This window comes from Sminthopsis crassicaudata, chromosome X (assembly GCF_048593235.1).
Source record: "Sminthopsis crassicaudata isolate SCR6 chromosome X, ASM4859323v1, whole genome shotgun sequence".
In the NCBI taxonomy this organism is placed as follows: domain Eukaryota; kingdom Metazoa; phylum Chordata; class Mammalia; order Dasyuromorphia; family Dasyuridae; genus Sminthopsis; species Sminthopsis crassicaudata.
The window spans coordinates 40564324-40592233 of record NC_133623.1 but is presented as its reverse complement, the minus strand read 5'-3'; the positions used below and the strand labels follow the sequence as shown (position 1 = coordinate 40592233).

Here is a 27910-nt window from a genome sequence, read left to right as displayed (position 1 = left end):
GGGGGCTCTGTTATTTCCCACAGGCCCCTGGCATTCTAACTCCTGAGGCTTTCAGTGCCTTAATTACTCCAGGGAGGGAGTTAGCAATTTGAGGAAATGGCTTAACTCTTTCAGGGTACCTGAATCCCATTAAATCTATAGCATCTGGCACGCATCGCAAGCACCGGCCCGGGTCTGAGGATTGGCACATGCTCTAAAGCAGCCTATTCATTTCCCACGAGATGCTTACACCCTGAACAAAAAATCTAACTAGATTGGGTGGGGGGGAAGAATGCAATCTACTGTGGAAAATAGATGCCAAAAAAGCATATTTGGCCCCAAGGTGCAATCTATTAGCCCAGAAGAGGGAAAGAACTGACAATCTTTATAAGAAAAGTTCTCCTTGGTGTTCTAGACTGCTTGTCATGTGCCTGCACCACAAAACGCCCCCTCCCAATAAACCCTATTCTCCACCACTTCAAGGTGGTGGGGATCCAGATATTCACATTGAAGTATGATTTAGGATGTCGAAAGAGCGACGCCGTGGGGAATGAGGAAACGCCCTTGCCATCCTTCATTCCAGACAAGCATCCCTGAGAAGTTGTGTGTAAATCAGTTCACGCTTTGAATGTATCTAGGGAGCTGATGGTGCAAGCAGGCCCGCACTAAGCCCTCTCCAAATGCCAGCCTTTACCATCCCAATTTAGCTTTTGCGTCAGCACAGCCTTTTACGCATTAGGGTTGCACTGAAGGACGCCGCTTAGAGCCTGAAAACATCTGGCTCAAGCCTGCTTCCCTGAGCTACTGCGACCAATTCTAATTTCAAGACAAGTATACTATAATCATACAATGTACTGGTAGACGCAGAATGCCCAAGAATACCAATCGTGCTCCAGGGGGCTACAGATAAAAGATATACGTTATATGACATTGCTGTTCTCAACCTCGGGAAAAAGCAAGGAATTTAGCACAGGGAAAAAGTCTGAAGAGTACTGGGGAGAAGGAGGGGGACTGAGGAGCAGGGGGAGCTAAGATGGATGTTGCTGAACATGATCCAGAAAGAACTCAACTGACTACAGGGGGAAAAAACCCCCAAACCACAAGCTGACTGATTCAATCCCATCGAATTGGGAGAAATGTAAAACCCCACATGAGGGTTCCAAAAATCAGTGACAGGGAGCACCCCAAAGTGGATAGGCCAGAAGACCTGGATTCAAGTCCCATCTCGGACAATGGCTTTGTGACCCAGGGCAAATGACCCCACTGAGCTGTGCCTCTGTTTCTTCAGCTATAAAATGAAGGGGCTGGATTCAGGGGCCGGTAAGGCCCCTTTGGGTGCTCAGCCTATTAGTTTTTTATCTTCAGTACAAGATCCAAAAGGCATGGTTGGAGAGATGGCAGTATCTCGGAAAAAGATGGAGGTGCTCAGCCAGTGGTCTGGATCCTCTAGGACATGGAAGCCAAATAAGCAGACTTACCTCAGGGGGCATTAATGTGCAGTCTAGAATAAAGGATGTGATAATCCCATCCCCTTCAGAGGATGTCAGCAACAAAGGATTGAGAGTAGGTTGGGCGCCACATTCCTGGGAAGATAAAGCATGGAGGGAGGGATCTGAAGGGCCTGAGGCTGCTGAGGAGGGACATGCCAGGTCTCTTCAGGTGTTCTGAAGAGAGGCAAGCCAAAGCCTTGTCTTGCTCCTTTTGTGAGGACAGAGTGAGGAGACCTTCCAGAGACCCGGAGCTGACGTTGGTCCCGAGAAACATTCCCTAACAACAACTAGAGTTGGCCCAAAGGCTGTCGAGTCTCCAATGTCTCAAGCTACCACTGTTTTATTCTCTTTCTATTTATTATATTTCGTGTCCCCGAGTAATGCTCCTTAACATTCTTCTAGAGCTTTACTGAACACTGTGCTCATAGTCATCCTGGCAGTCGAGCAGTATAAGACTTGGGGAACCAGCTCCATTTCACAGAGGCTGATGATGAGGCTCAGAAAGCTGACGTGAGCGCCCCAAGAATAAGCAGCTATTCTGTGCCTGAGCCAGGACCGGAGGATGGAATTCTCTTGAATCCAAAACTGGTCCCACTTAGGAGGACGTTGCAGAGCCCCATCAATAAGATGGAAAATAGAGGCTCCTGAGTGCTGATTCACCGGGCTGATGCAAGAATAGGGTGAAGGGGAAGAAAAAGGAGAATGGCTGCTGCCTGTGTGGAAGAAGACTGCATCTCTATCCATATTCATGTGTGGTCTGGAGAGATGCTGGAGGCCCTACCGAAGTCCCCAGGGAGCCCTGGCGCTAATTACACTAGCGGTGGGCCCTCCCAGTAAATGCCACCCTCCCATGACTTCCTCAAGCCCCCATTCAGAAGAGAAACAAATGCAATCAGCGACCCCGAGGTTTTTCCACCTAAAGCAAACGGGGAGCACTTTCAATGCAGTGGCTAATCCCTCCGCAGTGGGAAGGAATCCATTGTTCATTCTGCATTGGGAAAATTTCCATTAAGGTGAAAAAGAACTCAAGAGACAGGCCTTATTGAGAATCACTCTGTGAAAGCTGCTTATGAGGGAGGTGAACATGCTCCCAGCAGCAATGGGAAGCTGGCGCAGAGGCCATTCTGAGAAAGAAGCTTTTGTGTCTTAAGCAATAGAGACCACGCAGGGTCGTGTTTATCCAAACCCTTCAGGAGCCGAGAATGTGGGGGGGGCACTTGCAGAGTAGCCCGTCCAAGCCCTTCACTTAGCAGATGGGAAAACAAAGGGCCAGAGAGGGGATGGGACTTACCTAGTGTCATACAGCACATCAGTAACACAACCGGGATGTTTTAAGCAGAAGTACTCACCCCCCAGATCAGGGGCTCCCTCCACCATCAGCGTAGCTAGGATTCCTTTCTTTTCCAAAGGTTAAGAAAATCCCTACCCCAAACTGGCACAGGCAGACTAAGGTGCTGAGGCTGAGAAGCCCGCTCGGCTGCATCAGCCTCCCACCCTCCTTCCTTCAACTCTGCATCCCAATGAAAAACCATTGCCATTATTTTCCTCACTTTATCAAAGCTGTGTGCGGAGAATTGGAAATGATTAGATCTGAGTACACGGCCCTGTTTCTTAGCTGTGTGTCTCCTCTCTCAGCCAGCAAGCTCATCAGTAAAGCTTTACTTGAATTCAGTAACTGTTTATTAAGATCCTACTGGGTGCCAGGCACTGTGCTAAGTTCTAGAGATACCAAAAAAAAGGGCAAAAAGCAGCTTGGAGTCTGGAGTAGCTCGCAGTCGAAGGGGCAAGAAAACTTAAAAAAAAAATACATACACACATGCTATATACAAAATGTGGAGAAGCTTCCCATGGGATTTTAGTGGGGACCTGAATGAAGCCAGGGAGCCCAGTAATTGGAGAAAAGGAAGGAGAGCATTCCAGCCACTGAAAACCATTCATCCGGGAGATGGCGTTGCTTACTCAGGGAACAGTAAGGAGGCCAGTGTCACCAGATCGGGGTGTGTGAGTGGAAAGGTGGGAGAGGGGAGGGCTTTAGGAAAACCGGAGGGTTTTACATTGGCTCCTCCAGGTGAGAGGGAGCCAGTGGAGTGGGACCTACATTTTGGGAAAATCATAGCTGAGCAGAAGATGGATTGGAGTAGGAACAGACTTGTGAAAGGGAGGCCATCCAAGAGGCTAGTGCAACAGTTCAGGTGTGAGATGGCCCGTATCGGGCTGGAGGCGCCATCCAAGGAAAGAGGAGGTATACATGAGAGTTGTCATGAAGATAAAAGGGACAGGCCTTGGCAACAGGTTCAATATAGGGGAGTGAGAGAAAGGAAGGAGTCCAGGATGACAGCCAAGTTTTGAATCTGGATGACTAGGAGAACAGGGGTACCCTCAAGAGTAATAGGGAAGTCGGGAAGAAGGGATTCTTAGACAACATGCTTCAAAGATTGCTGGGAGGATCAAAGAAAATGATAAAGATAAAGCCCTTGGAAGCCATCAAGCCTTTCCAGATGCTAATTTTGATCATCACACCCAATATTTAGTACGATGCCCAGCACATAGTAGGTGCTTAATAAATATCTATTGAATAACTGAATGTGTGATATTGTTCACTGATCACCTTCTGCTTTAAAATTTCATCTTTTTGTGAGAAGAGAGGAAAAAAAGCTCGTTAAGTGAAATATAATAAAAGGTACACTGAAAAAAGAAAACAGAAACAAATGAGCACAGGAGGACTGCGGTGAAATCAATCAGGCTTTCGTGCTGATTTGTACAGCTACCCTTATTTGTATATAAAGAGATCTGCAAAGAGTTTAATTTGACTGCCATGGCCAGCACTCTACAATAAATGAGCTGAGTATGTAAATAATGACCAGAGATTTAATTTCTCAACAGCAGACGAAGCAGCCCAACAACACGGCTAGCACTGGATGGGAGTCAATGAATCAAACGAGTGATGTGAGAGCTGAGCAGAATGGCAAAGCTGGAAGGGAGTGCACCAAGAGTCATGACTAGAAATTGCGGTTCCCGGGCTAAGGACCACAGGATGGCCAAGAACAGGCACCATGGACATATAGAAGGGTTCAGAAAGGCTACAAGCAAAGAACATGGACCTCAGCACACCAGGCTACACTGGAGAGACCGCAGGGTAAGAGCATCAGAGGTTCACCATAGGGGAGGCCACTGTTGGGTAAGGGAGAAAGGCAGGGCTGAGGAAACAGCAGCTGGCGAGCTTCCCAGTTTAAATAATTTTTCATGTCAACTAAGTGCCAAACTTAGTTGTTTCTACCTACTGAAAGAGTATAAATTTTGTTTGTGCCCTCTCAATTGTGATATGTGAGAACCAACCTTAGTTCTGACGGTCAACTCCAAATCTCCCATTTAGTACATGGGGAAACTGAGGCCCAGATAAATTGAATGGCTTATCCAAGGTAATACAGTGAGTCAGTGGTAGAGTTGTGACTTAAAATCAGGTCTTCTGATATGGAGTCTGGATATTTAAATATGGTCAATGTGTGTAACCTCAGCATCTGGAATATAACAGATTTGGAAAGAGATGTGTCCTATTTGGAAGTATTAGCACCCTTACTATCTCCACATAGACTTTTCTTTAAAATTCCTTCCACAAATAGGTTAGGTTCAAAGGAAAAAACAGCCAATAACTTCAATAATCTAGTGTTTGACAAACCCAAAGATCCCAGCTTTTGGGATAAGAACTTACTGTTTGACAAAAACTGCTGGGAAAATTGGAAATCAGTATGGCAGAAACTAGGCATTGACCCACACTTAACACCATACACCAAGATCAGATCAAAATGGGTTCATGACCTAGGCATAAAGAATGAGATCATAAATAGATTAGAGGAAAAGAAGATAGTCTACCTCTCAGACCTGTGGAGGAGGAAGGAATTTATGACCAAAGGAGAACTAGAGATCATTATCGATCACAAAATAGAAAAGTTTGATTATATCAAATTAAAAAGTTTTTGTACAAACAAAACTAACAGATTAGAAGGGAAACAATAAACTGAGAAAACTTTTACAGTCAAAGGTTCTGATAAAGGCCTCATTTCCAAAACATATAGAGAATTGACTCTATAAGAAATCAAGCCATTCTGCAATTGATAAATGGTCAAAGGACATGAACAGACAATTCTCAGATGAAGAAACTGAAACTATTTCTAGCCATATGAAAAGATTCTCCAAGTCATTATTAATCAGAGAAATGCATATTAAGACAACTCAGAGATACCACTACACATCTGTCAGATTGGCTAGAATGACAGAGGAAGATAATGCAGAATGTGGGAAAACTGGGACGCTGATGCATTGTGGGTGGAATTGTGAATACATTCATCCATTCTGGAGAGCAATTTGGAACTATGCTCAAAAAGTTATCAAACTGTGCATATCCTATGATCCAGCAGTGTTACTACTGGGCTTATATCCCAAAGAGATCTTAAAGAAGGGAAAGGAACCTGTTTGTGCAAGAATGTTTGTGGCAGCCCTCTTTGTGGTGGCCAGAAACTGGAAACTGAGTGGATGCCCATCAATTGGAGCATGGCTGAATAAATTGTGGTATATGAATATTATGGAATATTGTTCTATAAGAAATGACCAGCAGGAGGATTTCAGAAAGAACTGGAGAGACTTACATGAACTGATGCTGAGTGAAATGAGCAGGACCAGGAGATCCTTGTATACTTCAACAACGATACTTTTTGGACAACAACAATTCTGATGGATGTGGCTCTCCTCAACAATGAGATGAACCAAATCAGTTCCAATAGAGCAGTGATGAACTGAACCAGCTACACCCAGAGAAAGAACTCTGGGAGATGACTATGAACCACTACATGGAATTCCCAGTCCCTTTACTTTTGTCCTCCTACATTTTTTATTTCCTTCAGAGGCTAATTGTACACTATTTCAAAGTCCGATTCTTTTTGTACAGCAAAACATCTGTATGGACATATACACATATATTGTATTTAACTAATACTTTAATATATTGTTGGTCAACCTGCCTTCTGGGGGAAGGGGTGGGAAGAAGGAGTGGAAAAGTTGAAACAAAAGGTTTGGCAACTGTCAATACTGAAAAATTTCCTATGCATAAAATTTTTGTAAAAATTAATTAAATTAATTAAAAATTTTAAAAATTAAAATAAAATTCCTTCCACATCAGATTATTTCCTGCTTTAAAAAATCGATATGAACAACAAAGTGAAACTCAATGTCCTAGAATGTCAAAGGTCAAATGGGGCAGATCCTGACCCATGGCTATTCATCTACAAGAAAGTAGGAATCTAAACACAAGCAATCAACATAAAGATACCTCTGGATGTCTTAAATGTCCGTTTAAGTTGTCCTCAGACAATGAAAACCCCATACAGGAAGAAAAATAAATAATTACAGGGATGGAAACTCCTCTGAGTTTGTCAGGTCAGTCATCTCCCTCGCTGGGATGCCTGTTAACCTCCTATTCTCTGCCTGCTTAGCTCAAGTCCATCCCAATATGCCTGTGAAGCCGGTGCTGACCTCCTGAACCTGAGTTCACATCCCATTTCTGACAAATGTGTGACCCTGGGCCTGTCACTTACCCATTGGGCCTGCTCTATAGAATGAAGAGGCTGGACTCACCGGCTTGGAGGTCCCTTGCAAGTCTAGAGCTAGGATCCTTTGAGTATTTGCCAACTGTCCTGCTCATTCTTCATTTGGCCCAGGCTGCCTAACTTGTAGGCCTGTCTTTTCATGGGGCGCACATTTTGTCTCCCCACAGGAATGGAAAGCCAGACTCGACAAGTATGCGTTCTCTGATTTTGTCTGGCACTGTCCCAGCCTGACGCATCATTCCCATCTTCGAATGGACACCCTCACCTCCGCTCCTACCGCCATGCCATCAGAAGAAGTCCCTCCTCTCCTTTAAGCATTAGCTGCGGTGCTACCTTTTCCACCAAGTCTTTCTGTATCACTTCTCTGAGTCTCATTTCTAAGACGGGTATACTTTTCTTTCTCAAGGAAAGATTATCCATAGCTGTCTTTTGGGGTTTTTTTTGGCTGGAGGGAACTCTCCCATTTGCAAATGCAGAGGAGTAAATGGTCTACACTTTAGAGTCTGGGAGAGGAGTTTGCAGCACTCAGCACTGAGATGACTTCTCCAGGGTCAAACAGCCAAGTTTCAGAGGTGAGACTTAATCTGGGTTTTGCTGATTCCTGGGCCACTTCTCTAGTCACCAAAACATGATGTTTCTTTAATGTAAAATTTAAATGGAAAAATGTAATTTTCTATACTTCCATTCAAAGAATCAACTTCATAATTATAAAAAAGAGGGGTACGGTCCTCCAGCTCATTCAACTTGAATATTGGGAGGACAGTTCAGTGGACGGCTTCCTCAGAGTAAGTAAATGATGGGACATGGGAGATGGAAACCTTAATACAAAACTAGGCTGGATTTATTTTATAAACTGAGAACCCGAGAAGGTGACTCAGTCAAAGGGACACAGTGGGCCTTTTGTCTAGCAGCCCTAGGCATTTTCATCCAACTTCCTCATCTCCCGTCCTGAACCCTTGGGAAGCAGGCAAATCCAGGGGTTCCCGTTAGTACTCCTCCTAATTATTGTCTAGTAAGCCAGTGCCACAGTCTATTCATTTCTAAAACCTTTACAGGACACAATTGGGTTTTCATCTGCATTCCCAGTGGTCCAATATCTTTGTGTTATTGAACAAAACTTGGCAAACTTCACTGTAATCGATGGAAGAGTCAAACAAGCTTGGGAGAGACTCCAGAGTGAGGGTGCATTATAGAGAAAGCCAATCAGAGATACCATTCCGAACATCTTGCTTCCATGCACAGAGCAAGGGCTAGAATGCTCAGATGTGATCATGAAGATGGATTCAAACTCTTTCTCAGATACTCACTAGGCCTCTGAACAAGATTCCTAATCTCAGAGACTCAGTTTCCTCATCTTTAAAATGGGGATATGAATAGCTGTGCCATATACCACATAGGGTAGTTGAAAGGCTCAGATGAAATATTGTAAAGAGTTTTGCAAGCTTCAAATCTTTTCCATGAACACCAGCGATGATAATCATGGGGTAACAGATACCCCTTCAGAGTGAAGAGGACCTCAGAGGCCATCTACTCCAACCCCCTCACTTTACAGAGGAGAAAAACAGGGCCCAGAGAGAGAAATTACCAATGAGCCCCTGGGTATTAAGTGAGATCTGGGAATTAAACACCAGTCTCTCGATCCCAGAATCACCAAATTTTTGCTTCTCCAGTGATGATATCTCTGCTCTACCTTAGGCCAGGGTCGATCAGGCCAGCACTCCACTTGTACGTGAAATTATTTGGACCCTGAGCACTAGATGAAGGGGTCCCTGTGAGGTTTGCATGTAAAATCTATTAAGGATTTAACCCAGACTTGAGATAGAGGTGGCCATTTGGGAGAAGGTATTTCTGTTTTGTCATTTTTCAGTCACATCTGATTCTTTGTGACTCCATTTAGGATTTTTCCCTTTTAGAGTTTTCTTGGCAAAGATGCTGGAGTGATTTCTCATTTCCTTCTCCAGTCCATTGTACAGATGAGGAAACTGAGGCAAAGAGGGTAAAATGACTTGTTCAATGTGACAGCTAGGAAGTGTCTGAAGTTGAATTTGAACTCAGGAAAATGAGTCTTGCTGATTCTCAGCCCAGTTCTCCAACCACTATAGCACCACCCATCTGCCCCCTGGGGTATCCTTAGCTAAATATTCTCTCTCCTGTCTCCCAGCATCCTTGCCTTCCTTCAGGATTCAGTTAAGGTCCATGCAGGAAATCCCTCTGATTCTCACCCCTGTCAGTTGTTCATCTTCTCTCTCATTAATTTTCCTCATATTATATTTATGTGAATATATTTTATAACAATAATGGCCACTATTATTGCCAGTGACATTTCATGCTTTGAGTCTCAGAACAGCCCAAGGAGGTTTATGGGAACCTCATTTTACAGAGGAGGAAACTGAGGTTTAAAGAAATTCAATTTTGTCATACACAGAGAGCTGGAAGGGACATCAGAGCCCAATTCCTCATTATGTAAATGAGGAAACCAAGACCCATGAAGATTAAGTGACTGGCCCAATGTTTATAAATCTAGAGCTGAAAGGGAGCTAGGAGATCATTGAATGTCACCTCCCCCTTTAACAGAAGAAGAAACTGAAGTGGAGGGAGGAGAAATGAATTGTATAAGATTACACCTGCAATTAGTCGTAAAGCCAGGATTCAAACCCAAATCCTTCAGCTCTAAATCAAAGTTTTCTTCATTGTACTTCACTACCCCCATATTGGTAAATGCTGATATCATTCCCATTTTACAAGTGTGGAAACAGAGGGTCAGAGAAGTCAAGGATCTTTTTGAAAGACATATGGCCAGTAAGTATCTGTAGTGCTGAATGAGTGCAGATCTTCCTATTGTCATATCTGTGGCAGGATCCAATGGGTCACACATCCTGGCTACTAAGCCACAATCCTTCTTGTGGCCAGGAGTAGCTTTTTTTGGTCTTTGTACACCTGGGCCTTTCCAAGCACCTAAAAGCACTGAAAAGGATCAAAGAACTGGAAGGGACCTCAGGGGTTATCTAGTGCAATGCCTTCTTACAGCTACCTGTTTTAGAGATGAGGGAATGGGGCCGAGGAAGGTTAAACGTCACCTGGGATAGTAAGTACCTGAGAAACCCAAGTTCAATCCTCTTGATACTCTATAAGCCAAACATTTATAGTAACGGTAATAGTACACAAACACTTATGAAGCACCTCCTATGTGCCAGGCACCGTGCTAAGTGTTAGTTGCTGAATTTAACTCAATTGAATCAAGGTAAAATGGTGAGGAATCCAGAACTTAAGAACTATCAGCAATGGAAACTCGGTAGGATGGACTGGTGGGCTCATTACCAAGAGGGAAGCTAGAAGCCTAGGATGTCGGTCAAGGTGGATCTTCGAGATCTTATGGTCATTTCACAAAAGAGGAAACTGGATTTCTAAGAGCAAAGATGGTTTGTTCAAGGACATACAGCTAGACATAACAGGTGCCAAGTAGTTGGTACAGATCCCCCATTTCTGATGTGTGCATGAGATTGATAAATATAAATTTCAAAAGGCATCGATTCGCACGTGCAACTCGAGGTTCAAAGGGCAGAGATGTCCTCCAAGAGGAGACCCAATTTGAGAGAGTAAAAAATACATGCTTATACAAGTCAGTGACAGTTCCCTAGGACCATACTGGAAGAACGGGGTGATGGGGGGCTTGGCCTCTGAATGCTGTCTCAATGACTCATCCCATGGAGGTAGGGAGACTCAGTTCCACAGCCAACTAATTTTTTTTTTGGCTGAAGCAATTGGGGTTAAGTGACTTGCCCAGGGTCACACAGCTAGGAAGTGTGAAGTGTCTGAGATTAGCTTTGAACTCGGGTTCTCCTGACTCCAGGGCTGGTGCTCTATCCACACAGCCAACTATTTTTGACCCAGAATTCCCAGTGAAGGCTCTGAGGTCTTAATCTAGTTTTATTTATTTGGGGAAATATGGTTTTCCCCCTTTTACATGCTAAGTGAACACCCAGTTCTGCATGTCAGTTTGAGATTTTCTGAATCTGATCAAGAGCCCTCTAACTTGGATGCAATGAGGAGATTCTCAGAGTACCATATTTAATTACAAGCTCCCAGAAAATACCAGCATCAAACAGAGAGTGAGGAAGGAAACTCCTCATCTGGTTCCTACTGGGACCTGTGTTTGGGCGTCTCTCTTGCTATCTTGGAAACACCCTTTGCTCTTTCCTTGTCTTCCGAGGAAGAGCAGATGGTACCTGCAGGATGAGAGCAAAGCAGCTCAAGTGGGAGCCAACGCAGTGTAGATGCTGCGTAGGCAACGTATGCGATAATATGAAGACAGCACTTCGGGGCAGATGCCCATTTATGTCCCACTTGAGTCCCATCCAAGTACTTAGGTAACCTTAAGCAAGCCAGTCCCTGGGTCCTCTCATCTGTAAAATGGGGACGATAATTCAGGCACTGCCTCTCTCTGAAAGGGGGACTGTGAGACTCTAATAGGATAACAGAGACGAAGTGATTCACCACTGTGAGGATCCATATCAAGGGAGCTTCACGTCACTGGCAACACACTAGATTTGGAAGCGGGAGGACCTACCTTTCGATTGTGGTGCTGCTCCTTCCCACCTACATAGCGTTGCACAAGTCACCTAAACCGCTGGGTGAAATGAGGAGATGGGATGAGGTACTCTTGGAGGTCCCTACCAATTCTCAACTTAGAATTCCATGGTCTGTCTGTGATCTCTTGTTTTTCTCCTCTTACTTGACTATAAGCTCCTTGAGGGCACAATAGGGATAGGGACTCGATTTGTGACATCACTGGGGATGGGGAAAAAAACATTTATTAAGCACGTACTACATGTCAAGCACCACGCTAAGCATTTCACAAATATTACCTACACTGATGCTCAAAACCCTGTGAAGTAGAGGTTCCTATTATTCCCATCTTATAGATGAGGAAACTGAGGCAGGATTAAGTGACTTGCCCAGAGACACACAACTAATAAGTATCTGAGGTGAGATTTAAAGCTCAGGCCCTCCTGACTCCAAGATCAGGACTCTATTGACTATACTGTGCTGCTAAGGTGTGTCAGAAGTGACCCAGAATCTGCATATCCTGGCTCCAAGACTAGCTTTCTATCTATCTTGCCATGCTGCCTCTTGAAGACATGGACCATTTCTCATTCACTTTTGTGTCCTCGATGCCAAAGTGCATGAAGAACAGTTAGTTTTGCTAGATGTTGCTGGATGTTTTCTCTGGTAATTGAGGTGGCTTAAAATGTGAACGCCTTTGCTAGTGGAAGGCACGTGGCCTTAAAACGTCCACCGGCAGCTCAGTTACCCGAGTGTACGCTGCTCAATGGTCTTGACGGCTGGGGCTGTTCACGAGGTGGGTGCGCGATTGTTTCAGGATCATAGCTCTCAAAATAGCAGAGGCTCACAAATTGAATTCTCCAAACGCATGGGCGGAGGCGGCCACTTGACTTTGAGGAGCCGGAGTGAGAGTGGATGTTGGCTGGGACACAAGACAAGTACAAGTAAGTGTTTATAGAATGCAGCCTTCAAAGTCTCTTGTCCAACACCTCCCCAAGGACACCCTTCAAGCTGCCTACCGAATAGTACACTTAGACGGCTGTGCGAAGAATGATAAGCAGACATTTTGAGAAAATGTACATTAGAATGTTGATAAGTCAGGGAAGGAAACTGTTAACTAGCCTCTCAGTAGATGGGGCCACAGGGACATCAAACCCCCTCCTTTCAGAGAAAAAGAGATGGAGGCTCAGAACAGTGAAGGGGCCCATTCCGTTACCCACTGGATTTGCTCAAATTTGTGTCCAAAGAAGAAAAGAAAATGAGGGTTTTTGATGGATTCTGGAGGCACATCATTTGAATATCTTCGGATAATAATGAAGAATGGGTGCTGAAGACAGGGTTGTGGCCTTCCAGGAAGGAAGCCCTGACTTCTAGCCCCAGAGAATTGTTCTGTGATCTTGAACAAGCCCCTTCCTCCTTTGGAGCTCAGTATCCTCCTCTGGAACAGGAAGAGTAGAAGCGGCTCATCTCTGTCCTAAAGGTCAATCAAGCAGTTAGAGTACTGGCTCTTGAGTTAGAAGACTTGGATTGAAATCTCACCTCTGATGCTTAGTACCTAGGTTACATCAGGAAGTCGTTTCATCTTGGTGGGCCTCAGTTTCCTTCTCTATAAAATGAGGGACATTCAATTAGATGGCCTCTAGAGTCCCTTCCGGCTCTGGATCTCAGTTCCTAGGGTCTGCTAATGGTGTCACTCAGGCAGCCTACAAGAGGAAAGGAGGCTGGATCCTTTTCCGGCTGGTCATCTCATCATTAATTATGCGGATATTGAAGCTGAATGGGTAAAACCAAGTCCCACAATTGTATCCAAGGAAGGTGGAATTAATGTTTTAAACAATACGGCTTTTGTAGAAGAGAGGAGAGGAGAGGAAAAGGGAGGAGAGGGGAAGAGAAGAGAGGAAAAGAGAGGAGAAGAAAAGGGAAAAGAGGAGAGGAAAGAAAGGAAGAAAGGAGAGAGGAAAGGAGAGGAGAAGGGAGGAAAGGAGAGGAGAAGGGAGGAGAAGAGAGGAGAAGGGAGGAGGGGAGAAGAGAAGAGAGGAGAAGAGAAGGGAGGAGAGGAGAAAAGAAGGGAGGAGAGGAGAGGAGAAGGGAGGAGGGGAGAAGAGAAGAGAGGAGAGGAGAAGGGAGGAGAGGAGAGGAGAAGGGAGGAGGGGAGAAGAGAAGAGAGGAGAGGGGTAGTCCTGGCTCTCAGCAGGGCTCTCTCCAAGCTCTGCCTTTTTCCAGTAAAATCGCCATCCTTCCTGGCTGGTTGCAGGACCCGCTTTGCGCCACACGGGGGCAGCTCGCCACACAACTCTGACAAAGCTGAGCACCTTATAAGAAAGACATCATTCTGCTTCTTTCTCCCCTGGCTGTTTGGAAAGCTGTGGGCCAATTACTCTCGGGGGCTCATGAGTCCTACAGGTCAGGTGGGCACTCTGTCCAACTCTGATTGCTAATCACTGGCTGAGAAGAAAGTTTGTTTGTTTGTTTGTTACAAGGTGCCCTGTGAGACTCAGTGAGAGAGGATACTGGGAATCTGGGGTCTCCTCCCAAACTTCAGCTCGAACACATGGTCAAGTTATCGACCTTAAAGGGTATGCAGGCTGGGTGTGGGGTGGGGATTCCATTCCTGAACTGAAATGAATTGATGCCCCGGAACCAACTTCCAAATGTCGTGGGTGAGGGCCTCCTCCCCGGTGGGGAAATAACAGCGGGTGATACATGTTTCCTGAGTGCTAAGGTATGAAATAACATTGTATCGGGTCAGGGGAAAGGAAGGCACTTTCCTCTTTCCGACTCCTGGATTCAGAATCTCGATGGCATCCTTGACATCTCACCTTCCTCCACCCCATGCACCCCATCAGCTGCCAAGTCTCCCATCTACCTCTCCCACAAAATCTACCGAACTCAGCCCCTCGTCTCCACTCACATGGCTCCAGCTTTAGCTCAGGCCCTCATCATCCCTTGCTGAGATGATAGCAACATCTTCCAAACTGGACACCCTGCCACAGGTCTTCCCTCCCAGCAGTCTATCCTCCACAAAGCTGCTAAAGTGAGTTTTCTTCACTCCCAATCTGAACACGTCACTCAGGAAACACCAGTGGATTCCTATTGCCTCTAGGATCGAATACAAACTCCTACTTAGGCCTCTGAAAGATCTTTAGAACTTGATTTTATCTTCATTTTCCAGCCTCGGGGGACACTGCTCTCCCTTCATCCACCCTGAGATGCAGCTAAAGGGGCCTTCTCTGTGTTCCTCACACCTGAACCCTGTCTCCCATCCTTGGGCCTTTGCAGTGGCCATGTTGTATAACTAGGATGCACTCCCTTCTCTGTCCTCCCTCAGAGCCCCTTTCCTCCTTTAAGCAGCAGCTCAGAGAATCTACATGAAGACCTTCCAGATTTTCCCAGCTGCTAGTGCCTTCTCTCTTGAACCACCTTGTATTTATTTAACTTGTGTGGATTTATTTGGATTTATTAACTTCATATTTATGCTGTGTATTAATAGCATATGTGTTAGATGAATAAACTATAGTATACATATATACCCCTGAAAGAGAGCTGTACCCTTGGGAGGGCCCTCCCTGGCTTCTGGGTTCCCACAGGGAGGCCAGTGTCTTCGATCCTCCCCAATCCTGGCTGGGGTGCTTTGAGTTCTCACAGAGGAGACAGAACACTGTGAGACGGACGGGGCTGTACATGGGTTTTTAAGATCAGTCAAGAAGAGGAAGCCAAATAACTTTGTGGATTGGTCACCTCACTGGAACATAGTATCCAGCCTCCAAAAGAACCCGTTGGGTGGGGGACAAAATATCAACTAGATAATTTCTTAGAACTTTGTCAGTCTCCAAAGAGACTGAACCTCTGGACCTGATCCTTTTCTCCTTTCTGCTGCGTCCTAGTCCTAGAAGAGGCAAGGCGGTAGAGAGGGTAAGGCACTGGATTTCAAGTCAGGGAAACTGAGGTTGAAATCACGCTTCTGACATTTACTAGTTGTGTGACTCTGGACAAGCCATTTAACTTTTCTGGGCCTTGATTTTCTCATCTGGAAAAATCAGAGGATTAGCCCCCAAAGGCCTTTAAAGTTCCTTTCTGGCTTGAGCTCTTTAATTCTGTGATCTCATTTCATGGAACTTCCTCCACCAAAGCAGTGCAGGAACTTACTGAGCTGTGAGGAATTCTGGGTATCAAGTGATTTGCCTGTTGTCAATAACGTTGGGCAGAAGTAAGATTTGGGCTCAGATAATCCACGCTCCAACTCTTCCCCTTTGAACCTTTCATTGGACACTTTATATCTGGCCCTTAAGCTCTCCTGCGCAGCAGTCGCCCCCTACCTCTCAGACATCGACGTCGTCGAAGGCATTTCACATTCAACATACACCAGGCTCCACTCAGTGTCTTCCTCCTGAGCTTGCACCTCTTTCTAACTTCCTTATTTCTCTCAAGGGAGCTACTATCATTCCAGTTACTTCCACCCTACCCAATAGTGGAGTCCACCTCAGCTCCCGCTCATTCCCATATCCAATTATCTGCTAAGACTTTTTTTTTTATTTCTACCTTTACAAGATCTTTTTCATGCCTTCCTATCTCTTTACTCACACAACTGAAAGGCAACTTCAGACCCTCACAATCTCTCACCTGGACTACTACAAGAGCCTCTTACTAGATCTCCTTGGCTCTATTTTCTTTCTCTCTCTCTAGTCCATCCTCCACATAGTTGCCAAATCACCTTGTCAAGCAACGTCTGGTCACGATACTGTCATGCCCTAAGTCCTTTGGTGGTTCACTATTATTTTTATGATGAAATATAAATTTTACTGTTGGACAGTAAGAGTTCTTCAAATCAGGTCCCGGACTACCTTTTTAGACTTACTACAGAACATTGCCCTTGCTGAATTCTAGATTCCCACCAACCCTATTTTCTAGTCTTGGGATTTACTCCTCCCTCTCTGCTTTGGTGCAGAATGTCCCTCGTGTCTGAAACATACTCCCTCTTCACCTCTGCCTTTTAAAATTTCTGGATTCCTTTACATTTCAGCTACCACATCCTCTCCAACAAGAGAGGTTCTCCCGTTCTCGTTTCCCTTTGTTTGCAACGATCTATCCTTCATCTGCCAATTATGGGATATATACTGATCTGGGCACAGGTTCTACCAGTAGAATGTGAGTTTTGTGAGGGCAAGCACCGCTTAGTTTTTCCGTCTCCTGGGTCCACAGAGCGTCTCATCGCACACAGAGTAAATGCTTATTCACTGAGTGTTGGCTTAGTCTCTTCCAAGCCCTTTCCCAAAGGTGTGAAATCACGGTTATTGATACTCACTTTCGAAGCTGCTGAAACAAGCGAGGCCGGATGCACGAGATCATTGCCCTCCCGTACCACAGTGGGGGTGCCTTGGCCGAAACAGAACAGAAGGTCCAGGAACACAACAAACTATCTCAGGAAAGCCACGAATCCCCGCTCAAAGGTGAGGGATGGCCATTTCACTTGTTAAAAAGGATCATATTGAAAAGAAGAAGTTGTCATCACTTTACAGACAGAAGCTGCACAACCAAACAGTACCTTTTGTGAAGAGCTTTGATTTGTGATGAGCCTATCTATGGCTTCTGATCTGTGAAGAGCCCAGTCATGTGAAACCATCAGAAGGTTGAAGCCGCCCCTGAGAGCAGGCGTCCAAGGCGACTCCTTTGTCAGCTTAACTCAGCTTCCAAGACACAATTGAATTAAGAGGTGAATATCTAATCAAAAACTGATAAATGTCCTTCCTGACAGAAAATTGAATTTTAAGCTGCTAAGTATACTCCTCTATCAGATTATGAATTTTCCAGAGAACAAAAACACACACCTCATGTTACAGAGTTTAAAATATTATCCTATGTTCCGGGATTTTGTTTTTGGGGATTTTTTTGGCCAAAAGCCTGTAATTACTTCAGTATAGTGGGAATACTGCTGTAAAAACTTCTTTGGCTATATAAGTAGTTCTCCTATAATTTGTAACTTTAGAGAGTTATCTATTTCACTGAGAAATGTGATTACTTGCTCAGGAACACTGAGCTAGTGAGTGTCTAAGGATTTAAAACCCAGGTTTTCCTGACTCCAAGGCTGGCCTTCTATTCACTGTCATGCTACCCAGAATGCTCTGGGTTGGGCCAGAGGAAACGTTAGGTGGCAGTACTTTCTATAGTTCTTATTGATTTGCACAATCTTTAAAGCTGCCTCAACTACAGGCTGCTTTTAACCAAATGGAGAAACAAATGTCAACGCCCCTTAAACAAAAGAAAGTAACTCAATTGCTGTTCCTTGGCATGTGGAGACATTTTTGTTTTTCAGTGGATTTCTCTTGGTTTAACCATTTGAGCTACTTTTCTCCCTCTTTCTCAAAGCCTTAGACTTCAATAGACAAAGCAAATGGCTAAGTACCTTCATTTCTACCAGATGGCCGAGACAAGGCTAACTGGGGTCAGAGGCGTCTGAAGATTAGGGCTGGGGTGACTGTGAGGGGAAGGTCGAGAGAACTATGGTAGTCTATTCAAACTTTAACAATTATGTGGACAAATTATCGCCTGACTCTTGCTTCTTCCAATGGCTGGCTCCAAAGCGGGTAAACTTCATCTTTGGCTTCTGCTCAGAGAGACGGCAGATGACGGCAGTGCCCCCGGAACTCCACTGAAAGGGCACAGATCCTTCTGATACCTGGCATCAAAGGTGGCCACTCCGCGTCGGCTCTTACTCCGAGACCAAGGTCGAAACTGATTCCCCAATGGTACTACATGGGCCATCTGGCACCTTCCAAATCCAAAAGAACTCTGAAGCATTTTTCTCCCCTCCACAGAGAACTTTCGAAAGAAGACATGAGTGAGACACAAGAGAATCTGAAATCGAGACATTTCTAAACAGGAAGCATTGAGGAGAGTGACCAAAATGAAAAGCCTCTTTTGAGCATGCTCCTTAGCGCTCTTCCACCTTCCTCCCCTCCCACCGTTTTGGCAGTGTGGATATTCATGGAGATACATTCTATTTCTGGGATAAAGAGACCAAGGCATTATCAGAGGTAGCAACAGTTATGATCATTACCAATTTGCATCAGGAACATTTTGCATAAGACTGTGTTTTCTGTCACTGGGAGGAAGTGGCCATACCTGATCCTCAACTGCCATCAGAGACCGTCCTTGTCCATCTGGCCTTACCATGGCTGTGGCACTCCTTGAATGAAAGAGTTAAAGAGGGCCTGAGGGAGACAGGATCTTTTTGAAAGCTCAGGACAAGGGAACTGTGGAAAAGAGGCCAATGCTCAATGAGAAGTCGGTGACGAATCACCGCATGCTTTCATATTTTCCTGCATTACACTGACTTCTTTAAATTTATTGACATAACTTACACATCCTTTCTGAAGATGAACCCCGAGGGATTTGTGATAGGTTCTGGAGACTCTTTTGAGTCATAAATACTGTCAGATCTATTCCGTTTAGTAGAAATACAATTTCTGATGTGTTTACATAAAACCTCGTAGCAAAGCAGAAAAGAAGCCTGGCCTTGGAGACAGAAAACCTGAGTCAGGGACCCACCTCTAAAACTCAGGCGATTTATGACAAGCTGCCTCTCATCTCGGGACCTTAGTTTCCTCTTCTGCAAAATGAGGGCCAGGGAACAGATGATGTTTAAGGAGCCTCCAGCTTTATCATTCACGATCCTGGGATAGTTTAGGCTTTTGGAGGCTAAGTGTGTCACCTGGGGCATGTCATTTAACTTCTGCACTCTCAGTTCCTCATCTGTAAATTGGTAAGGGATGGGAAATGGCGGTGTCCATGAGAACTAGATGGCCTGGAAGAGCACTTCCACATCTGCCATTCCATGATTCTAGATTTGGATTCAGAGAACCTAGATTTAAATTGTGTACAGTATTACTCAAGTGGCTTTGGCTTGCTGTATCTCAGTTTCCCCATAGGTAAAACGAGGAGATTGCATCAGGTAGCTTTTGAGCTATGTTCCAGTTCCAGCTCAGCAACTAACTAGATCCTCAAATACTAGCTAACTTTTATATAGCACTTACTGTGTTGTAATGTTTATCTCACTTGATCTTCACCACAGCCCTTGACAGGTAAGTGCTCTTATTGCTCCCATTTTACAGCTGAGGAAAAGTCAAAAAAATGGAGGTTCACAGATTTTAAATGTCTGTGGCAACATTTGAACTCCAGTCTTCTGACTCAAGACCTGGTGCTCTGTGCTCTCTGATGATCCCTCGTGGCCGGTGCCTTGACTAAGCCACTAATCCCTTTCTCAATCTCTATTTTGAAAATGAAGATAATAGCAATTTTTTTTTTGGCCAGGCCTCCCAGGGTTCTCGTTAAGGTGAGGTCAAAAGAAGACAATGTATGAGACAGCCTTTTATCAATTACCAAGTACTGAGGATTATATAAAGTTTTGCTAAGGCCTCCCAATCTTGGTTAGATGCGCCAGGATTTACTTTTTCCCAGATGTCCGGATTAGACATTGGCCAATAATGTTAGATGCTGCTGATTCGGGGCTGGGGGGAAGATAAAGTATATGCTCATGAAAGTTTTCTGTCCCAAAGAGTAAATGGGATTCCTTACCAAAAAAGCACGTGCTTGGGCATGGGCCCAATTTGAAGCCCAGATCTGACAGGTGGGCACACCTTTCTGAGAGCCAAAGTCTGAGACATGCAATAGCCCTCTTAGTGGTTAGTAGGGAATAAAGACATCCCATCACTGACCAGCAGCAAATCATCAGAGATCGATGAGTGGGGTCTTTAATAGATTGTTAGTAACTAGAGGGCTGTTTGGGGTGGAGAGGTACAGGGACACTGTAGCCATTATTGCTTTTATCTATATGATAGCAAATTTTAACCTTTCTTTTAATGAACAAGTCCCTTCTCCTTGCTGGACAGAGATATAACTAAGACTGAAAAACTAGGCCTTTGCTCCAGTATATCAAAATTTGGAATTTGCTGACTACACTTCCCTTCCCTTAGTAATAAAAGAACAGTTAGGAACTAGGTAGCAAAAGTTATCAGTTAAAATCCTGCCCTCACACTAGAGGGGCTAGTTCTCCCTCATCACCCTGTACACACTATTAATTAAAATAGGTTGCTATCAGATGACACTACTTTTTCTCTCTGGCTGCCCCACTCAAGGTGAGACTCCCTTCTTAGAAGAAGAGGAGGTTTCTTCCAATGGTCTCTATATTGTCCTCATTGTCTCCCCCAAACCAAATTTGTCTGAAATCAGTCTTGCCTACCCTGCTAGTGTTTTGTGAAGAACAACCCAGGAGTGAAAAAGACTAGTTGTAGCTCTGTCTCTCAGTTTATTTTACTGTAAAAGCAGGGGATTAACTAGATCGCCTCCAGGATTTCTCCGAGTTCTAAAGTTGACTTTTTCTATTGTGTACATGTTTTGACACAGGGATGTTACCACATGGATAAAATCATAAGCCTGGACTATCCTACATGATCCCCTTTCCCCACCCCTCTGAAGATAGAACCACAATTGTGACTTGACTGACCAACTTCCACTTGCTGTGTCGGCCTTGCCTCTGAAAAACCAAGAACGGGTAAACTATGAATCAGTAAAGACTTCCGCTGTGACTCCAGACTACAAGTAAACCAGGCACCAGGGTCTCTTCCAGCTGCCTCCCCTCACTTTCCTAGGGATTCAGTGAAAAGGTTCCAAGTGAAAGCAGTCTTTGTAGAGGAGGAGCTGTCCGAGCACAACGGTAACCCTGTTCACTGGTACTTCTGCCAGCACTGGTGAGCCTGCCATGCCCCAGAACCTTCAAAGGAGATATAAATGACACCTCAGCAGGAAGAATGTTCAAGTGAGCCACCGAATCATCTTTTGCCTCTTGCCAAAAAAGGCTCCCCCAAAACCTCCCCAAACTCATAGATGATGTGCCTGCTGGAAGCGAGAGTCCGAGTCCAAGGCGAGTCTGGTCTGAATGCCTCTCGGCACTCTCTTTGTTTGAAATCTAAAGTCACCCACTGATCCTTGACTGATGGTCTCCAGGTCCAGTTAACGGGCAAGTCTATGAAGGGTTCTTTCTTTCTGACTAGGCAGAGTACATCTCCTAAGTGCTGGAGCCTCCTTTGGGAGGTCATCATGTCCAGGCTCCTGAGGTTAGACTTGACAGGGTACAACCATGATCCCGGAAAGTCTTAGCTGGGTCTTATTCTCTTGCCAGACAATTCATAGAGAGATGGGAAGAGAGCGGGCTTGGCAGTGGCAGAAACCTTGGCAGGAAAGAGAGGCTGAGAGAAAACTCTCAGTACAAACTTTCAGTCTGGAAAGCCACAACTAAGTATGCCGATACTCAAATAGCAATACATGCAACCCCACCTTTCATGTGGTCAAAATGAAATAGTAAGAAATAGGAAAGACAAATGGATCTTTGAAAGGATAGAAATTGATGTCTTTTCTCCTAAGGACTATATATTAGGAAAGCTTTCAGGGAATAATACATCATGTATAAATGACAAAGCCTTAGGAAATTGGCAGGGATACCTTGGGAAACTTACATATTGCCAGGGCTGGGGCAAGGGATGAGATGGTACTGAATTCTGGTACACAGCTTCTTCATTAGAAAACCAGTTGATAACAGGGTGACTGCTTAATTACTTTCTTTTTAATGAACCCCACCACCACCACCACCCCAGATTGGCTTACATGTGTTGACTTTCAGAACTAGAGAAGGCAACTCAATGGCTCTCTAGTTGATATGGAAAAAAGAAAATGCATGCTATTATATTTTCTTCCTTCTAAGAGAATCATAAGGCAAACGTATCCCCAAATGTTAGGCACTGAAACGAATCTCAGTCATGTGACCAGACTGCTAATGAAGGATATAAACTAACACATGTACCATTCATGCAAAGATACAGTGGCAGCCAATGGACATGAAACTTGGAGCAAGAAGTCAATACAAGTAACTTATTCTAACATTTGAAGCTTGACTCAAGAAAAAGAAGAAAAAAGGAAGGGATAGAGGGTGTTTGGTGGTAAGATACCATTCCTTTAAGATGTCACTTTCCATCAGTTTCCATCCTGAGAACTACAGATGGAAACCCAATGATTCCCCAGTCAATATGAAAAAAATGCACGTTGTTGTATATATCCCCTTCTGTATAAGAGCATAATAAGGCAGATGTAACCCCAAATGTTAAGCACTAAAAAGAATCTCAATTTTGTGACCAGACCATTAGTGGAGGATATAAACTAACACAAGAACCGTTCATGCAATCAAAGCTACAGCGGCAGCCAATGGACATGGAACTTGTGTCTCCTCCCGTATCATCAACCCGGAAAGAGCATGCGTAAGGTATTTCATTAAAGTTAACGTCAAGGTCACTTCCGATGACATATCGATTAGCCTATGTGATGTCAACCCCCCTGCCCCCAAGTTGAATTTGGGAGGCTGAAATGGAGATAGATGGAGAACGCTTATTGTGGTATCTCTGTCGAGTTGTTCAAAACAAGTGAAAGGAGAGCGTTAAGAGAAAATTGCAAGTTATGAAGTAGATTGACCATTTAAAGTATTAAATATTTCATTCAAGTCTCAGTTTCATTCACAGAAAGAAGAATTGTACAAACCTGTACTTTAAAGCTGAAAAGGAAAACATTCTTTGCATCATTTCCTAAAGGCATGCATTTCATTTCCCCAAATGTGACTGCCGTGCATTACAGAGACTGTCTTTTCCCACTCCCCACTGTCTTATAAAGCAGAGAAGAGTTGGAAAATGTTGCGCAATCTTTGCATTCGTGTTTAAAGGCCATCTATGAGCTGATTGCCACTTTGGGAATGCGAGGGGATGGAACCAGCACAGGGCTGATGGTGGCTAATGTAGCAAAGCAACTTTGGCAGCCAAAAGGGGACAGCAGAACGATGGGGGTAGGGGGAACCTGAAAACATTTTTTGGAGGGAAAGCAGCAGCGCAATCTCGCCAGTGGCAGTCGGCAATGATCGGTATTGTACAGTGTCCCAAGGGAGACTGTATAACACTATCACAGGCAAGCAGGGGCAGCATAGAGTGTGCTTGGCCTCCTGTGTAACACAGGCCCAAAAGGAACTGCACAGCACACCGCATGTTAGAAATGAATGAGAAAGAAAGAAGAGCAAGAGAAAACAAACAAAAACACCGATCCGGCGTGCACAAACCTTCCGGCTCTGTGTTCTCTTTGAGGTGCACTTGCTTCAGTGGGCAGCAGAAGATTTCGTGACACTTAGCACGAAAGGGGGACTCTTTTTTCTTTAATTCCGCTGACTGGATGGAATCTTGCCGTAACATAATGTATTCCTGTGTGCCAGGGGTAGCGTCATCCAGCGCTGCGGTCACCACATAACAAAATGAACTCAAGTTAGAGCTTCTCAAAAGGATCAACTTATACCAACCCTATTCCCGTGGAAGAAAATCAAACAACATTTCTAAGAGTCCAAAAAAATCAACTGGGTTCATGAACTTTTTCTAAAGTGACTCGGTTGAAAATATTGCTGCCTAGAGAATAACTACTTGGCAATTCATACTGTTATTGCAGATTCAATGAAAATATTATCAGATTATGTTATGCCAAGAAGCAGGTTGACTGGAAAAACATACCATGTGGATGCTATATGTATTAAATGAAGGTTCAGCATAGATATTCGAGGCAGAACTGGCTAAAGGCCATCGATTATCAGCAAATTAGGGGAATGTGCCTATGATTACATGTCTGTTCTCGACCTACTGCTTTAACTCTTGGCCACTGACCCAAATGAAGGAGTACTAGAACATCCAAAACACTGCTGGCCGAGCCTGATAAAGTGACTGATTGGTCTTGGCTTTACCCCTTGGCTCCCGAGGGGAATTGAGGGTCATCTCAAGTATCTTAATGCACTAAGGCTTCCAAATCAGGGCATCAAATGACATTTAGATAAAGTTGCCATTGGGTCTAAAACAGACGTATCAATCAAGGCACAGTGCACTTATTTCTTGATGGCCACTGAGCATTTTGTTTTATCGAATAGGTCAATGATGTACCCACTCTCCTCCCTCTCCCCCCACCCCACATCTCCTTCTGTCTCTGTACCCACATATATTTAGCATTCACATGTTGTAAGGTTCGCATATTCTGTCTTCCGAGTGAATAAAGAGCCATCTCTCTATGGCATTTTTGCACTTGCTAACCACCCACCCACCCAAGACATTATCAATTTGACCTTTATTGGAAAAAATGCAAAAACAAAACCAAAAAGCAACCAGAGGACTGACCACATTACTGAATGATTATCTTTCATTCTCTCCATAATTAGGCCATTCCATTTCCCCTATGAGTCAGTGTCTCTGTATTTATGATTAATGAGCTGTTGACTCACAGTACACCCCCAAGTGTCTAAACTCCACATGGTTTCCTCGGGAGAGATACTGATGGCAAATTCGTTATGGTAAGAATAATTCCGAAGCATTCTCAACAACAGCCTGAGGTTTCAGTAGAGAACTGGATATTCTCGTGATTGGCAATAATGTTATGCGACTGGGTTATGCGACAGAGAGTGGGATCTTAATGAATTTCATAGACTCTCTTTCACTTTGGGAAAAAGCGGGATACAAAGGAAAAATCACGCGTGTGTGAGTATTATGAGTTCAGAACGAGTCGTTGATAGATTGCCCCCATTCAGAATTGTTGTCTTCTTTATGAGTCATTAAATTATGCAGGAAGGTGATGAATATTTTAGTCAATTTCACCAGCAATAATCAAAAATATTATGTTGCCCCAGCATGGCAGCTTGATGCAGTAGAGAGTTTCTTTCATTTCCTAGGAAGATGATGATTATGAGATCTCAGGGCTCCATTTGTGGATATAGTTCCCCGCTAAAATCAGATTCTAAAGCAAATGGACTTATTTATATTATAAACAGCTATTTATGATAATAAAGACCCAAAATTTTAGCATAACAGCTCAAAAGTAATTTTGGTTTTGCCACTCCAAAATATCCTAGGAAATCTTCCAAATTTGGAAATCCAAAAACAAGCATCATCCATAAAGGAGACCACTATTGCATCTATTTGAGGGCCTTATGGAGCTACCCATACACTGCCATAGAGCTAACATAAGATAAGATGGAAGGGAGATGAAGAAGGAGAAGTTCTGGATGACATTAGGGGAATTTGTTATCCTGAAGTTTCTGATAAGTATCAGAAATCTGCTCTCCCCTCTAGTTTTATGGCTGCAATGATGACATCAAAAATAGGCATTTTTCAAAAGTAACGCCAGACTGAAGGAAAGAACTTTGGCCGCATCACCAGTCAGCCACGTCTCCAGCTAGTCATCAATCCTGAGAAAAACCCTAGGCTGCCATCATTTGGGCTTAATTAGATACAGTGGATTATCTGAAACATACCACTGTATTACAGTGAAAGGGATGTAATGAGTGGTCCAAGATCAAGACAAAAATATATTATGACTGAGGAAGCAAAGAGGGCACTGAAATCCAAGGCAGCTGCTTCCCACAAAGCCTTCCCTTTTTGTTTTTCATTTTTCCCTTCAGACTGAATTCAACTAGTGCCAAAGGTGCCTCACTTCTTTAATGAGGGCTTTAACAAGTCATCTGTTCGAGCAATAAGCATAGACTCGGGAGATCGTCTTGGGAATCGGGGAGTTAATGACCATGCTTTGTGGCTTTGGCTGGGCCTCCGTTAGAACTACTTGTCAATTCCAACCTCGGAGTCCATCAAACCAATGGCTTTGTATGGCATCAGCAGAGCAACTGATTAAATCACTGACTCTTCACACAGTTGTGGCAGCAGCACAGAGAGACAGTTGCGCCACCATATAGGCAATCACGGAATGAGAAATTGGAACTGACAACAAATGAGGAAGAGTTCAGAAAACATTGTTTCCTGAAAGCCTCCCAATATCGATGTGGTGTCTTTGTGGGTCTGCTATAGATAGCAGAAGCAAAGGGGAGTTGTGCCCTGATCATAGAGAGTAGATGTTCTTATTCCCAAGCAATGGGAAATAGATCACATTGCTTAGTGGTTCAGGAAAGGAAGAAAGGCAGCTGAAAAAGAAATCTACCTCTTCCGACAGGGTTGGAAAAAAGTATTTTTCTCTCTTCATTTCATCACCATGTTTTCTGCTTCCTCCTACTCTGATTTCATTTCTTTTCTCTTCTCTAATTTCTGGCACAACCCTCGTGAAGGAGCCTAGGTAGCTGTCACATAGTGAATGCAACTGGGTCTACCTTGTAAAACAGACACAAGGACAAGCACAAATACAGATGAGGTGTGAGATGGGGATGAGGGAGGTACATCTGGCGCCCTCCTACATAGACTTGAGGGTAGGACAAAGTGAAGCAAAAATAAGCGGTCTGTCCCAAACACAGTGGAAAGATTCAAATTCAATTAGTAAAATAGGGCAGACAGAATGGGTATTTAGTTGGATGTAAAAAGTCTAGTCTAAAGAAGGACAAGGATTTCTACATCCAGTGGAAAGAGATGACATCATGGTGGAAAATCAAATCAGAAAAATATGAGGGAAGAGGAATCAAAAAAAAAAAAAAAACAGAGTCAAAGATTCACTTGGAAAGCTGAAGTACTTTCAGACTTCTGGCTAGGCTGGGTATGTTAGACCTTCTCACTGGATAACTGATGGGCTATTTCAGGTAGTCCTCTTCATTCTACATATCCTACAGGATGGACAGAAGCTGTATGATCACCTGCAGCTGAAGAAGATTCTCTGCACTAGCACCTGGTCACCCATGCAATGTGCTGAGCAGAGGTAGTATTGGTTTTCACAAATGGACTGTTACCAGGATTGGGCAAGATCAGGCCTCCGTCTCCCATCATTCACTTGTGGGACACAGTGTGGATCCGGGAGGAGCCCTTTCTTCACCTGAGTCTGGGGAGAGTGGCTCCTGAGAGATGATGAATCCCTGGTAGGAAAGTTCTTTGTGTGGGTCTATTTGTGGGCAGTGGGAAGGGATGACTTCCCATAGTACAGTTAAGATACCATTGATGAAGTCTGGCTTCAGTCTAAACTAATGGCTCAGGACTCTGCCTTTTGCCTAAAATGGTAATCTCCATCAATTGGAAACCAGTGGAAGAAAGAAGGCTCCTTGGCATTTTCCCATTTCTTTTCTCTTCAGTCTTGATCCCATCCCTTTTTTTCCTTGGCCATGGCAATACCGTGTTTAGTCACAGTTTAGTGGAAGCAAGAGGCAAGAGGTATCCACATAGATACTTCTTCCTATACCAGAAGTTCAGTAGTGTTCTTCATTCTCCAGAGCAGGAGAAAAAATGTAACTATGGCTTT

At 44.2% G+C, this 27910-nt stretch overlaps 1 protein-coding gene across 4 annotated transcripts in view; it reads right to left on the bottom strand.

Annotated features, from left to right (window-relative positions):
- FGF13 (fibroblast growth factor 13) overlaps positions 1 to 27910 on the bottom strand; it is a 501868-nt gene that overhangs the window by 200944 nt on the left and 273014 nt on the right. For 3 of the 4 annotated variants that reach the window (XM_074278312.1, XM_074278311.1, XM_074278313.1), the window contains one exon: positions 23778 to 23945. The exons of the other annotated variant lie outside the window; for it this stretch is intronic. In XM_074278312.1, the coding sequence (XP_074134413.1) occupies positions 23778 to 23945 (168 nt within the window). The remainder of the gene's footprint in view (positions 1 to 23777; positions 23946 to 27910) is intronic. 4 annotated transcript variants of the gene reach the window in all.